The 16,496-nt window shown below is 35.1% G+C and overlaps 1 protein-coding gene across 4 annotated transcripts in view; it reads right to left on the reverse strand.

Moving 5' to 3' along the window:
• The window catches only part of GRAMD2B (GRAM domain containing 2B), a 71,411-nt gene extending 65,881 nt beyond the window's left edge, over nt 1-5,530 (reverse strand). For all 4 annotated transcript variants that reach the window (XM_044662449.1, XM_044662426.1, XM_044662434.1 and 1 more), the window contains exon 1: nt 5,358-5,530. In XM_044662449.1, the coding sequence (XP_044518384.1) occupies nt 5,358-5,476 (119 nt within the window). In that variant the 5' untranslated portion in view covers nt 5,477-5,530. The remainder of the gene's footprint in view (nt 1-5,357) is intronic.
• Between the last annotated feature and the right edge of the window lie 10,966 nt (nt 5,531-16,496).

Below are 16,496 nucleotides of genomic sequence, written 5' to 3' on the forward strand. Positions count from 1 at the left end.
CAGATTTTTTTGACCTACTCCTGTTTGACATTTCTTATGACAATAGTATTATATTGCAATCATCTATTATAACTTTGCTATTCCCCAATTGATGAGTATCTTCTTACTTTCCGATCCTTTGTCCCTACAAAAAGAGCTACTTTAAGTATTTTTGTACATGTAAGGCCTTCACTTTTTTGTTTTTTATTTCTTTGGAATACAAATCTAGTACTGGTATTGCTAGGTCAAAGGGTATGTACTTTTTAAAAATGCTCTTTCCTTTGCTCTTAGAAGCAGTACTGTACTGCTCCAAGGCAGAAGAGCAGTAATGGTTAGGCAATGGGGGTTAAGTGACTTGCCCAGTTAGGAAGTATCTGAGGTCAAATTTGAACCTAAGACCTCCTATCTCCAGGCTTGGCTTTCAACCTACTGAGCCACCTAGCTGCCCCTGTTTTTTGAGCAAAAGTCCAAATTGCACTCCAGAGTTGTTGAATCAATTCAGCTACTTATTATGTATATAGTGATTTTAATTGGTTTTGGTTCAACTCTAGTAATAGACAGTATACCTGTATGAATTATAAAAAACTGTTGCTAATACTCTTACTGATAATAGTTGTAAAACAGAGATAATCAGACCTTTGGTACATATTTAACTCATAGGATAATTTTGAAAATCAAAGGAAATAATTGATATAAAGTATGCTGCAAAATTGAAAGTATTAATATTATCAATATATTTAAGAATGAAAATTAGATGATCTTTAAATGCTTGGTAAAATTCACTTATAAATCTTGATACTTTTTCCTTTAGAAGTTCTTTTATAACCTGTTCAATTTCTTTTTCTAAAATAGGTTTATTTAATGTTCTATTTCCTCTTGGCAATTTATACTTTTGTAAGAATTCATCCATTTTCCTTAACTTATTAAATTCGTTAGCATATATTGAGAACATTTAAAAAAAACCACCCTATATATGGCTTTGAATTCTTTATCCAAGAACTGTCCATTCATATCTTTTGACTATTTATCAGTTGGGGAATGGCTCTTATTTTTACAAATTTGACAAAGTTTTCTGCATATTTTATCTAATAAACTGTCTATAAACACTTTCCATGAATTTTCTGCTTTCTACAAGGCTATAAATTGTATGATTAATCACTACTCTTACATAGGGAATTCCTCACCAAGTTTGTAAATAAAACAATTAATCAATTAGCTTTTATAAAAAGTTCTGTTATTTAATGTTATTAGTATTTATAATACTAGGCAGCTGGATGGTTTAGCAGATAGAGTCAATTAGGTCTGGAGTTAGAAAGACCTGAATTCAAATCTTACCTCGAGTACTTTCTGCGTGACTTCTATTTGTCTTAATCCCCTGGAAAAGGAAATAGTAAACCACTCCAGTATCTTTGATAAGAAAACAGCATGGAATGTATCGTTGTGCTATGGATCACGGGATTTTGAAGAGTTGGATATGACTGAATGACTGAACAACAATAACAAAAAAATACTATATGCCAAGTGTATGGGATATAAAGGCCTAAATGAAATGTTTACTGCCATTAAACAGCTCATATTCTGTAAAGGGAGACAACATTCTATGGGGGACATTAACAAGTTTGGATCATATAAATTAAGATGTTATGTTAAAGTAGTTAAACTGTTTTAGGCTGGATCATATTAGCATTTCAAAATACCTTTTTATTATTTTTTTAGTAAAGAAACCCATTTATCCAAGTTGATAGCAAATCATCAGAGAAAGTAGCAAAAAATACTGTTTATAGCAAGCAAGAAATCAGGGGAAAAATATATATATATACATATATATCTATAAAGAGATGAGATAATACAGGTTAAAGGAACTCACTGTGAGTAAGGTAACTTGACTTAATCAAGTTAGATAGTTCCTTATCTCACTCCAAGAACGTCTCCTGCCTTGAAATTTCATTTAGTGTAAATCATCCTACATTTCAACAAGCAAGCAATCAGTCTGGCCACAATGTAGTTAAATCAGGTTTCATTTTGTTTGGGTATAATTTTTTTTCCTTGGTTGTGGATTAAAAAAATTCCTAAAAAATGATGACCCCAGAAGAATGTTTATGATGTTACTGAGGAGACTGCAAGAAGAAAAAGTGTCTCTGTAGCAATTTAAAACAAACAAAAATTTTCATATAATTTAGTTTTTTATTGTTCAAGAGATTTTAGCCCTTATTTATTGTTGGTTCAATGCATACACTACTTTCCAAAGATGGATAGACAAAGTTAGCTACATTTGAAGCTAATCTTGAAAGTGAAATTTTGGTCTTCTAAAATAAAAGCTCTTGCGTTATTAATTCCTCACTCCCAGGCTCACATAATTTTATTTTGAGAAAGACTTTTAAGGGTAATATAATAAAATTTTTGATATAAAATTTCATTCAGAACTAGCCCACAGATTTTTTTGGTATGGTTTTGAAGTTTTAATCTTATTTTTAGTTCTCATATACTCAACACCTTTCCCAAGGGCACTGTGATAATTTTTTGAGGGGGTGGGTCATGTGAGATTATAGACATGAACTGTATTAGGCTTTGTGTAAAAGATTATAAGCTCTAAGGTGGGAAATAATAAATCATAGATAATGAGAAAAAACCTGACTCCTTTCCTTAGAGGTTAGTTTCACCTTGGACTGAAAAAGGTAGGTTACGTAAAGCCAGGGTACATTGTAGGGCAGCTCAGTCCACTGGCCCAGTAGGTCTTTACATAATAAGACTACTTTATCTTTAGACAGAGATTTGTTAGGAAAACACTTCCACAAATATCTTACTATTTCATAAGTGATGGTAGTAATTTAATAAAGTTTAATTTTCATTTTTTACTTTTAAAAAGACCTATAATAAATTCAATTAGTTGATTAAAGTTATTGGGCTTATCCTGACATTTTTGTTGAACATACCTGCTTCACCTACTTCACTTTACATTCTTTTTATTTATAAATATGTAATAAATCATAATAAATATTCTTATCCAAGAGGAACAAATTCTCATATTAGTTATGCTCAAAATTCTATGTCTTGTTTTATTTTTCTCCTCTTCCCTCTTACACCCTCCTCCTTTCCAAGAAGGTATCCAAATTTTTAAAGGAGTTACAGATGGGAAAAAAATATAAAAAGTATAATAATGAAGAATTTAAACCTTTCCCTCTTAGAACTGGATAAATATAACCAAAATATAAATAAGAAAGAAGTTGAAGAGATAAACAAAATCTTACATAATCTAGATATGGCACATATCTGAAGAATTTTTTTTTTTTATCCTGGGACTCCATTCTAGGAGCATAGGGCCACAACCAGTAGGCAACGGGTCACACAGTCACTCAGGAGCACCCAGCTGGGAAGTGTCTGAGCCCAGACTTGAACCTAGGACCTTTCGTCTCTAGGCCTAGCTCTCAATCCACTGAGCTAACCCAGCTGCCCCTACTTTAGGTTGCAGTTTCTTTAGCAGATGTAGTTTTTACAGGGTGGGGTTGCTAGCCCCACGCCCAACCCTCCTCCTTTTTCATCCAGGCTAGGGACTGTCCTTAGCCCAGGAGTGGTAAGGGTGGGCAATAGGGGTCAAGTGACTTGCCCAAGGTCACACAGCTGGAAGTGTCCGAGGCCGGACTTGAACCTAGGACCTCCAGTCTCTAGGCCTGGCTCTCAATCCACTGAGCCACCCAGCTGCCCCTGGTATCTGAAGTATACTATATGGGAATAGAAAGGAATATACTTTTTTCTTAGTAGCACATGACACTTTTGCAAAAAACTGGCCATATATTAAGATAAATGCAGAAAAGAAGAAATGTTAAATGCATTCTTTTCAGCTCATAATAGGATAAAAATTATATTTAATTATGGATTTTGGAATCATAGAATAAAAATTAATTGGAGACTAAATAACTTAATCTTAAAGAATGAGTGGATTAAAGAACAATTCCTAGAAACAACAATATATAAAAAGTATAATAATGAAGAATTTAATGAAGAAAATAATTTTATTAAAGAAAATGATGAGACAATATAACAAAACTTAAAGGATATAGCAAAAGCAGCAATTAGAGGAAAATTTATATCTCTAAATGCTTATATTAATAAAATAAAGAACAGATCAATAAATTGAGTATACAATTTTGGAAAAATTAGAAAAAGAACAAATTAAAAATCTCCATTTAAATACAAAATTGGAAATTCTCAAAATTAAAGATGAGGCTAATAAAACTGGTTATAAGAAAGCCATTGTATTAATAAATAAGACTAAGAGTTGGTTTTATGAAAAACTCCAGCAAATAGATGTTAATATGGTTTAAAAGGAGAGAGAGAAAAAAACCCATTTACTAGAATAAAAAATGAAAAGGATGAATTTACTACTAATGAAGATGAAATAAAAACCATTATTTATAGGCATTTTCTCAATATATGCTAACGAATTTAATAAGTTAAGGAAAATGGATGAATTCTTACAAAAATATAAATTGCGTAGAGGAAATTGCCAAGAGGAAATAGAACATTAAATAAACCTATTTTAGAAAAAGAAATTGAACAGGTTATAAAAGAACTTCTAAAGGAAAAAGTATCAAGATTTATAAGTGAATTTTACCAAACATTTAAAGATCATCTAATTTTCATTCTTAAATATATTGATAATATTAATACTTTCAATTTTGCAGCATACTTTATATCAATTATTTCCTTTGATTTTCAAAATTATCCTATGAGTTAAATATGTACCAAAGGTCTGATTATCTCTGTTTTACAACTATTATCAATAAGAGTATTAGCAACAGTTTTTTATAATTCATACAGGTATACTGTCTATTACTAGAGTTGAACCAAAACCAATTAAAATCACTATATACATAATAAGTAGCTGAGCCAGAGTTTACCCAGGTGACTATTGATTGTGCAAAGGAAAAATAAAGTGCTTATTTTTCTAAACCCTTAAATAGATCTTTGGTTCCAGCTATTTGGTTTTGCTGTATTTATATAGCTGAACCTAAGCAAAGGTTCAGGGAACTCCAAAGCAAAGGTTCAGGGAACTCCACAGTCACTATTTCTCAATATTAATGAACACATTCCAATTCCTGTTCTTTAATGTTAGGTAATAATTTTATTTTATTCCCTCAAAAATATCATATTTTTAGGTTATGTACTTCTGGAAGTTTGGTATACATTTTCCATACTTTCTTTCTTTCTTTAGCTTAAATTTTATTTCACATCAAGAAGAAAGAGCAAAGTACAATGCTAACCATATCACAGAGCTCTTGAACTCTGAGACTATTTCCTCTGGGAAGTGGCATAAGAAGAACAGTATGGGGAAGACAGTCAAATAAGAGAGGAAATAATATCCAACTGGTGGTACTTACCTCAGAAACACGGACCCAGGGCTGTCTGCTGGACTCAGCTCCTCACTCACTGTCCTCTGGCTGCTTACACCTTCAAAATGAAAAATATCATCACTAGTGATTTGCCTTTTCTTCACCATTGTGTGTGTGAATTGCAAAAGTCAGGAAAGAAGCTTTAAACATTCATGGCCTCTCTGAAATGGTTGTGGAAGTGCAGTTGGGTTTTGTCATTGCAGGAAGTTCTTTTACTGTGACCTCTAATCTACATGAGGCCTCTCAAAAAAAAAAAAGTTAATGAGTAACAATATTGTTATACTTGACGTGGTTTCCTTTTGCCCATATTTTTTTTTTTCCATAGGCAACATACCAATTGATCTCAGTTGCTTGTTATTAGCAATATTGGCACTTTTGAAAATCTGTAACCACAGAAAATAAATGAGAAAAATACACACTTAAAAAAATATGCTCATTGAACTTTTGAGATGGAATTTAATTAAGGAACTACAGATATCTAAAACACTGTAAACAAGTCAAAACGCATTTTATAATTATCTGAAGCTGACTAACAAAGGAACATTAATGAGCTAAGAATCATTGAATTTCCTTTGTACTTAACCTTTCTAGAGAAGTAGTTTGACAAAATACACAAAAATAAAGCTGTAGTTCTTTTTTAAAAAATGAATTCTTGTGGAAGTTAAACTTATAAGGGTGGATTCAATATGTAAGTTGTGTGTTTTTCTATGTAAGCATTTCTAATATTGAAACCACAGGGATTTCAATTGAATAAGAATCTCTTTAATTCAGAAACAATATGTTATTCTTTTATAAACAAAAATGATACTGATTCACTATGAATAGGCTATGAGCTCTTTTTATAGAGGCAGCATGAAAGATTGGGAGTCAGAAGATTTGGGAATCTGCCATTTATTAGCTGTGTGACCCTGTACATATTATTTTACTGATCCTGCTTTCCTAGAAGGCAGTGTGGTTTAGTGAAGAACACTGTTGTCAGTGAGACCTGCCTTCAAAACATACTTATGGAACTTTGGACAAGTCATTTCACTTCTTATATAAGATGAATAAAAATAATTTTGGGGCCTACCTCATAGGACTGTTTTGAAACTAGAACGAGAAAATACATTTATTTGTTTATTTTTACCTTTTAAGGATCTTTAATAACAACAATCACATAATATTTATATAGTTATTTTTATTTTTATTTATTTAATTTTTAATTTTAAAATATTTTTAGATGTTTACATGATTCATTTTCTTTCCCTGCCCTTTTCCCCTCCCCTTCCCCCCTCCCAGAGTCAACAAACAATTGTACAAATGTTATCACTTGCTACCTAGTTCCATATTATTCATTTTTGCTATAGAGGAATCTTTTAAAGTCTAAACTCCAAATCACATACCCATATATACATGTGATAAGTGATGTCATATGTGATACTGGAAATTTGGGTGTTCTGGAACTAATTTGAGGTCCCTGATCTAAACTTCCTGTGGACATTTAGGACTCTTTCAAAACTACATTTCCCATGATTCTTCTTGCATAATGAGGTAGACAGGAAGTGTGATAACATAGATAGAGGTATAAAGACTCAGGACGTGATTGGTATGCTCTTTTTTTCCTGCTGAAACAGCTTGGTGGGAAGGTATGGCATGGCATTTGAACTAAATCTTTTTTTTTCTTTTTTTTTTTAAACCCTTAACTTCTGTGTATTGGCTACTAGGTGGAAGAGTGGTAAGGGAGGGCAATGGGGGTGGTCAAGTGACTTGCCCAGGGTCACACAGCTGGGAAGTGTCTGAGGCCCGATTTGAACCTAGGACCTCCCGTCTCTAGGCCTGACTCTCAATCCACTGAGCTACCCAGCTGCCCCCTGAACTAAATCTTAATAGGCACATGGCTTCATTTTTCTAAATGGCTTTCAATAAACCCTTTGAAAACATGATATTTTTAATTCTGTCCCTCTATTTTAATTTTATTTCTTACACATACGCTCTTCTTTTGCATGAGAAAATACATTTATAGGACTTTGAAAACTGTTGTATGTTGCCTGTGTAAATTATGTATATGTCTATCTACATGGGTTTTCAAAATGTGGCTTCCAGGGAAGCATGAATAAAATGTCATCTCTCTCTTTTCTATAGGAGACTTTGAATCCTGTCTAAAGGAGAGAAAAGTTTTAGAGCCAAAACGTTTGCCCACTCTTCTATCCTTAGAAAGGATTGGAATAGAATTATGTCTATCTGTCCCATTCTCCCCCCCACCCCCAATATTGTGAATCCAGGGGAAGTGTGTTTTTGTGTTCACACTATTTTTCCTGCTTGCTTTCACTTAAGGGAGAAAGAATGTCCAGGTTTTATCAAAGGTTTGACTCTTTTCCCATCCATTGTTACACAGAGACTATCACAAAGGTGAATAACAAATCAATTTATCCAAGTAGATAGTAAACAGAAACTAAAAAAGTTACATAGATGAGAATATACTAGGCAATTCACAGTGAATGAGCTCTCCTAAGAGGAGGACGATATCTCAGATACACACATACACATGCACATACATACCCATGCCTACACATGTCCATAGTCCTATACACATATATGTCCAAATGTATGTATCTATATCTTATTTTCATTAGGGGAAATTCTTTGAAGTTTTAGGGCATTAAACCAGAAATCAATATGCATTTGAGCTACTAGCTCTGCTACATATTGATTTCTTCTTAAAGTTTTTTTTTTTTTGTGCTCCAAGATATCCTGGAACTGAATATATCCCTTTCAAAGCCAGAAGCTAGAAGAAGCTCTCCTCTTCCAAATTTACACAGGCAGAAAGCATCAAGCACCAAGCATTTTCTTCATCAACAAGAAGAGTCATAGAAATGCTTAGGTTTAAACCCTGGGTTACATAAGGATATACAAAAGACGAACAAAATAAACATAAGATATTTGAGCATGGGGAAGACAGCCTGGAGGGTAAGGAAAGTAGTCATTAAACAACATCTTGAAGGAAACAAGAATAAGAGGCTGGGGTCAGAAGAGAGTTCAATCTAGGTAAAGCAGGAGGAGGGGTCTGATGTGCAAATGCATAGAGATAGGAAATACAGCATCATGTGTGAGAATGCAAGAAGGCAAGTTCAGCTAGACCTTAGAGTGTGGGAGGGAGAGTAATACATAATAAAATCATTAAAGTATGCTGGAATCGGGTTATAAAAGACTAAATGTTAAATAAAGGAGTTTATATTTTGTTCTAGAGGGAAAAGGGAGTCACCAACATTTACTTATTCATTCATTCATTCATTCATTTATTTGTTTGTTTATTTTTTTTCTTAAAACCTTTACCTTCTGTCTTGGAATCAATATTGGTTCTAAGGCAGAAGAGTGGCAAGGGTAGGCAATGGGGGTTAAGTGACTTGCCCAGGGTCACACAGCTGAGGCCAGATTTGAACCTAGGACCTCCCATCTGTAGGCCTGGCTCTCAGTCCACTGAGCTACCCAGCTACCCCTAGACACTTGTTTTTGTAAAGGATTTAGTATTCTTTTTGGGGTTATGTCCCTTGATTTCCACTTGTACTGGCATACCAAGTTCCCAGAGTATAGTTGATTATATCTTCCTTTAGGGATCTAGGAGATAATCCTAAAGGGCTTCAATTTCTAGTACTGTTATTCATAGAGTTAATTCATTTTTAAAAAAAGAATTTACTAAGCAGGTATGCAAGGGCAATTTTCATAGAAACATCCCCCAAACCAAAACCAAACTAAATTCTTAGTTCCTGGATACTAGAAATCTTTGTGAAGTAGTCATGAAATTTCTAAGAATTGCTACCCTTGCAGAATCTGGAAACTTCCTTTTCTTAGGATGCCTCTCAGCTTCTTATACAGATGTTGCTACCAGCTGCTGCTGCTTTGATGAACACTGTTACCAACATCCAGTTGCTATTGGAACTTCTGGTACCTCTTGTTGAGTGAAAAAGGGAGGATGATGGAGGATGAGAATGGATGGGAAGAAGGGAAAAGGAAGGTAGGGAATAGGAAGGGAAGGAAGGTAGGCAAGGTAATTAGCGGGGATAGCTGGTTCCTAGTCCGGGTGGGAAATTGACCCCAGCCCTTTGGAGGATAGGCTAGGGTCTTGAGGTAGAAAGAAGTCAGGCTAGTCTCTGGGGGTATTTAACTGGGTTTTATTTAGGTAGTAAAGGGAAAGTTAGGGAAAGCTAGGGAAAATAGGCTCTCCAGAAGCACTCCTCCATCCTCAGGGGGAAAGGCAGTCTGGGGGGAAAAAGGCCCCCAAACTCTTGCTTTCTCTTCATCTTATACTTTCTTCAGACGCCTCCCACAAAGGAAGTGGGAGGTGTCTGAGGATGTTATGACAGAGAGTCCTGGGAGATGTAAGTCTTCCAGGATTTAGAGCCATTTTAAAATGCAAACTCTGATGAGTCTGAACTCATGCAGATTCCTGGATGTTATCATCTGGAGTTGTTCTACCACAGGACTGGCCTTCTGTTGGAATTCCAATTCTAAATTGGCATATTGTTACACAAAGGTTTAGAGATGTTTCTGATTCTTTCAGCCAATTACAATATGTTTCCTATGTGGCACTCATCTGCCTTCATTCAATGATCCAAACATTTTATTCTTAAATTGATTTCTACCTAGTTTTACACTTCTTACTGATCATTTCAGTTGAGGTTCTTGGGTCTTCTGTAATTATATGATTGGGGGCAGGAGGAAAGATATTGTTTTTCTCTCTTTTTATCTCCAGGCTTAGCTGAGGGCTTGGCATAAAGTTAGCATTTAATAAATATTGTTGACTGACAGATTAACCTTATATGTATGAACTCTTTAAATTTGACAACTTTTTAAAGCGTTTTGGTAAGAGTGCCAACAGTGACACTCTGTGAGAAGAAAGTGTTGGCAGAAGGAATAAAGGTTTTTGGAGGGAGGATTTTTGCTTGTTCTGGCACTTGCAAAATAACATGGTGAAATATTTGCCTGTTTCCAATATTGCAGCCAAGAACTTGGCAAGTGGTTTTGGAGTATATTGTAACTCTCTTCTCATATATCTTTTCTAAGACATCTTTTAATCTTCCTATAGCTTATTCCATGAATTTCAAGATTCAGCTAAGCTTATAGTTATTGAAATCAAGCAGGAGAATTTAAAATAACTCTGAAATCTCATTGATTTGGAAGTGACCTCTTATGATCAATCAAGCAAGTACCAAGAACTGTGCTAGGCACTGAAGATCCAAGTCATACCATTGCCATTGTTGTCCTCTTCTGAATTTGTTTTTTTCCCTGCCACTAAAGTAACTTTCTAAGATTAAGTTTTTCTTCTGTCTTTTGCTAATTTTTCTGGATATTGTTTCCCCTCTTATTACTTTGTCTATCTGTTGAGATCACAAGGGAAACCATTGAAATTGAAATACAGGTTAATACACTTAATACAAATCATATTTACAGACTTCAGGTTAAGCATCCCTGCCTCAAAGTGTCACAAAACCAAAATTGGTCATCTAAACAGTATTTCCCAGATATAAAAGAATTATTATTATTTAACTAACCAAATTTTAGACAATTTATTTGGTGTTTAGCTACTTTTCATGAACCTTCTATGTTTCCATTTCTCATTCTCCATGATATGTTTGTTATCTTTCATTATGAGTTGAGATCTTGAAACTCTGTGCAAATATTGGTTTCTTCTCTGCCTACCTCTCTCAGGCATGCAATAAAGAAATCAACAAGTATTTATTATACTAGGTATTGGGCAATACAAAAACAAAAACAAAAAAACCAAAAGAAAAATATTTTTAATTTTTTTCCTTGGCTACATGATTCATGCTTTCTACATCCCTTCATCCTTTCCTCCTCCCGAGGTTGGGAAATAACTTCACTGGGATATCTATCTATCTATCTATCTATCTATCTATCTATCTATCTATCTATCAGCACTTGAACCCATTTCTCTTTTATTTTATTTAAAAAATAATTATAAATTAAGATAAAATCTCTAGAGAATTTTAATCTTAACATCTACACAAGCATATACATACATAATATATCATTTTATAATATAAAATAGAATATGTTATACATGCATATACAGACTAAATATAAGCAGAACAAATATAAAATAAATATTTAGGTAGTTATGGAGATCAATAGAAGGTGGAGGTACAGAAATTGCATTTTGTAGGAAGTAGAGCTATTCCTTAGAGGAAGTTAGGGATTCTATAAAGTAGACATGAAGAGGAAGTACATTCCATGTATGAGTGGCAGTCACTCATACAGTCAGTGTATGAATTAGGAAATGGAGTGCTGATAATGAGAAACATAGAAAAGGTCAGTTTAGATGGAAGGAGAGTAGTAATGTTTAATGAGACAACTAGATAGAATAGTAGTATATAGATTGCTGGATCTGGAGTCTGGAAGACCAGTTAAAATGGAATCAGATGCAGGGCAGGTAAGTGGCTCAGTGGATTAAGAGTTTGTCCAGAGATGGGTTCAAATTTGGTCTTATATATTTCCTAGCTGTGTGACCCTGAGTAAGTCACATAACCTTCATTACCTAGGTCTTATTGCTCTTCTGCCTTGGAACCAATACACAGCATTGATTCTAAGATAGAAGGTAAGAGTTTTAAAAAAAAATTGATCCTAACTAGTTGTTACCCTACACAAGTCACTTTACTTCTCTCAGTCTCAGTTTCCACATGTGTAAAATGTAAAATGTATAAAAAACTACTATACCAGGTATATTTTGAGAATCAAATGAGATAATATTTGTAAAGCACTTTTCAAACTTAAAAAGCCATAAATTATAAATATATGTAAAATAATAAATATATAAAAGTCATTATTATAAATGTGATCTTAGTTGTGAAGGATATTAAAAAAGAAGTTTATATTTTATTCTAGAGACAATACAGATCAACTAGAGTTTACTGAGTAGATTTTTGACATGGTTAGATTTATGCTTAAGTAAAATCAACTGAGTAGTTTGGAAAATGGAATACATTTGGTAGACTGGAGGAGGAGATTTATGAGTTATGTAGAACAATTAAGAGACCATTGCAATAGTCTAGTCATCACCTCTTGGTGATTTTTGCTTAAACTAAGGTAATGGTAATGACAATAAAGCAAAAAGGTTGAATGCAAGATAGGTAGAGATAAGAATAGCAAGAGTATGTGGAGTAAAGGAGAGTAAGGAATAAAATATATGCTGAAGTGGGAAGAATGGTGGAGATTTTGAATAGAATTGAGAAGTGGAAAAGGGTATGGTTTGTGGGGAAAGAATTCTTTTTGGATACATTAAATTTGAGATGCCCATGGGTAGTAGTAAGCACTGGGGTACAAAATGTATCTGGGCCAGGAGGCCCAGGTAATATATCTTTTCATTTCCCACCAGGCTACATTTCTCTTGACTTCTCCATGATGCCTCAGGAAGCTCTTCATCCTGCAAGATCACTTCAGTCCTAAAACTTAAACTTACTTGCACTGGCTTCATTTAGAAACTAGAGAGTTCATCCCCAGACTTTCATTTCAGAAGGGTGCCCATGCCATCCATCTCTTCATTTTCCACCAGGCTTCACTGTTTTGGACTTTCTTATAATGCCCCAGAAGGCTCTTCCTTCTCCCTTCTCCCTTTTCCCCCCATACCAAAGTGTCAGCATCCCTAAAACCTTAACAAATTTATTAAATTTCTTTCTAATTACATAACTATCATTTCTTCTTTGAAGCATACTTAAGTAATAGAGGGAAATTGAGGATACTTCTCAGACAAACATCATTAAATATATATACAAATTCGTATCCATACAACTTTTTTTTTTTTAACCTTACCTTCTGTTTTAAGGCAGAAGACAGGTAAAAAGGACTAAGGGTTAGGCAATGGAAGTTAAGTGACTTTCCCAGGGTTGTGCAGCTAGGAAGTGTTTGAGGACAGATTTGGACCTAGGACCACAAAACTTATTTTTTTTATGGATCAGGACTTTCTGGGTTAAACTTTAAAGTCTGGCAGTGTAAGAGCAGCTGAGCAGGTAAGTCTCTTATTAATTGGATGAGTTTCTACAATTAACCTGATGAGATTAAAGGGTGGTGTTCAGTCATGTCTAACTCTTTGTGTGACAGAATCTGGAGTTTACTTAGCAAAGATAATGGTGTGGCATATGGATTTTTAACCAATAAAGAACATGAAGCCATTTCTCTGGCAATAACATTGTTTGTTAACAGATTCATGCAGCTGTTAATAATGAATGTTTCTTTCACTGAATGTATCCTGCCTTTTGTTATAAGGGGAGTTGTATCCTCTTTCTGACCGGCCTGACAACTTGACCTTAGGACCTTCCTTGCCAGTTCCCATTGACAGATATTTCAAAAGAGGAGGTAGATTTAGAGACCTTAATTCTTCCCTCATTACTTCATCACAGGGGAGATGGGCCTCACAAGGAAGAGCCAACACAAGCTTTTTTTCCCCTTCCTTCCTTCCTTCCTTCCTTCCTTCCTTCCTTCCTTCCTTCCTTCCTTCCACTCTTCCTTTCTGTCCTGGAGTCAATACACAGTATTGACTCCAAGGCAGAGGAGTGGTAAGGTAAGGGCTAGGCAATGGGGGTTAAGTGACTTGCCCAGGGTCACACAACTAGGAAGTGTCTGAGGTCAGATTTGAACCCAGGACCGCCCATCTCTGAGTTTGGCTCTCAATCCATTGAGCCACCCATCTGCTCCTTCCCTACCCTATTTCTAACATGTCAACCCAGTGAGATGCCTTGAAGTCTGGGAGTAAATTACTTTAGCTTGGAATCTCGCTGACCTTCATAGCCCAAGGTTTAAGAAAGGTTTCATACAGAAATTATTGCAGTTGAACATTAATTTTTCTCATTCCTCATTCTGAATCATTGTAAGACATAGTCACCTCAATGAGTCATTACAGAAATGATATCTATAATTTTCAGGATTTAAGGTTAGAAATTGGCTCATAAGAATACATAAGAATCTGAAGATAGTCTTCCTTCATAGTGGGTCTTACTATGATGCTTGAGCATTAAAAAAATTGATAATAAAATTGATTGATATGTGCATTGAACGATAGTTATTAGGGGGCATTCCCCTTTTGGGGAAGAAACAAAATAAAATAATGATATATGGGGATCACATAAAAAGGATATGTGACCTAATCTTCATTGTTTCAGTCCATTCAGAATGGACTCAGAATCTCATGATGAAGCTGTCTGATTTCTGGGAATATCTTTTATTGTTTTCATTTCCCCTTTCTTAGGCATTTTGGAATTATGTTGGCTCTCAGAGCAGTTTCTCTGGCAGATCTGTTTTTTCCAGTCCCTAAAATTGAAAAAGAAATAAATTTTAATGCAATTTAATAGTCACTAAAATTTTGCATTGTCAGCAGATTGCCTTTGTGTCACATTAGAAAACAATTGCATTTGACATATATATTATGTATTCCCCTCCATATTATTTTCCCTTTTTGACCCTATTTTTATTCTCTCTTCTTTTACTTTGTACTTCCTCATGAGTGTTTCCTTTTAACCACTTTCCATTACTCCTACTTTATATTATTCCCCTCAGAACCCTCCAGTACATCATCTTATTTCCCTATGGTAGTACTCTCTATAGGGTAAGATAGGATTCTATACCCCAATGAGTATGATTGTTATTCCCTCTCTGATTCAGTTCCAATGAGATTAAAGTTTAAGCACTGCCATTGCCTGTCACCACCCTCAATCTCCCCTCCACTGTAATAATTTTTTTGGGTACCTCTTTAAGTGATATAATTTACTGCATTTTAACTCCTCTTCCCGTTTCTTTCAGTGCAATCTTCTTTTTCACCCCTTAGTTTTCTTCTGTGAGCTTTTGAACTTCCTTTTTCATTTGGTTAAATCTACTTTTTATGGGACTATTTTTTTCATTGGATTTTTATGCCTTTTTCTATTTGGCCAGTTTTTTATTTCCTTTCTGCATCACTTTCATTTCTCTTCCTCATTTTCCCCCTGTCTCTCTCATTTAATTTTTGAATTCCTTTTTGAGCTCTTCCAGAGTTTTAGACCAATTCCCATTTTTATTTGACGTTTTGCTTGTAGATGCTTAGATCTCACTTTTCCCTTTTGATTCTGTGCTCTGTTCTTCTTTGTCACCATAATAATTTTCTATGTTTAGGTTGTTTTTTTTTCTGTGTGCTCATTTTTCCATTCTTTTTTTTTTTTAAACTTACTTTTATCATAAAGATGGGCTCTGTTGTCAGGGTAGAGAAGGCACTGTCTTAAATTTCAGTTTTACCTTACTGCTTCCTTCAGCTCTAGTTCTGTGTTTCTGTAAATTTCAGTTCTTCCAAGGTGGTATGATGGCCATGAGTTCTGAAAGCTAGCTTACACTGTTGATTCAGTTTCCTCTAGAGACTGCTGATGACTTGCAAGCTTGTGAGCTACCTTGTGCTGGGCTCAGGCTCCACCTCAAATCTGGGTAGGAGTTCTGGGCCTCACTCTGGGCTTATAATAGCAGACTGCCTTGTCCTAGAGCTTGGGGCCTCAATGAAGGCTTGGGCATGGCTCTGGACCTCTCCTTAGACTAGCATCAGCCAGGCAAGAACTGCCTTCTGCTGGGATTTCTCTGGAGTTCATGTCTTCACTTCAGGCTTGGGTAGAGAGGTTCAGAGCCTCATTCTGGGTTTACAACAGCCCAGTGTACTGTGGACTGTCCTCTTTTAAGGCTTGAAACCTCACTGTAGGCTTAGGTAGGATCTCTTGGTCTTACCTTGGGCTTTAAGAAGCCACATTTCAGGGACTGCCTTGTGCTAGGGCTTGGGACATCACTGCAGGCTTGTGCTAGGGCTTGAAACTTCAAGGTATAGGTGTGGGTTGTTCTGCTTCTTAGGTTAGGCAGGGTCTCAGAGTCTTGCCCAAGTTGGGTTCGGCACAGGTTCAGAACCTGGATGGGAGGTGGGCAGCTTGTACTCCTTGATGTGTGGCTTTGCTGCTGACTGCATTCCCTTCTCATCCCAGTGAAGCAGATGTTTTATGATTATATTTCAAGTTGTTTTCTGCAAGAGAGTAACTTCACTCTATCTCCTTGTTGGTTCTGTTACTTTAATATTTGTTTGAGGTTTTCTTCTAAAGTTAGTTTGAGAGGATTTTCAGAGTGGTTCTAGCTTTTCAT

The sequence above is a fragment of the Gracilinanus agilis genome, chromosome 1 (genome assembly GCF_016433145.1).
Source record: "Gracilinanus agilis isolate LMUSP501 chromosome 1, AgileGrace, whole genome shotgun sequence".
Lineage (NCBI taxonomy): Eukaryota > Metazoa > Chordata > Mammalia > Didelphimorphia > Didelphidae > Gracilinanus > Gracilinanus agilis.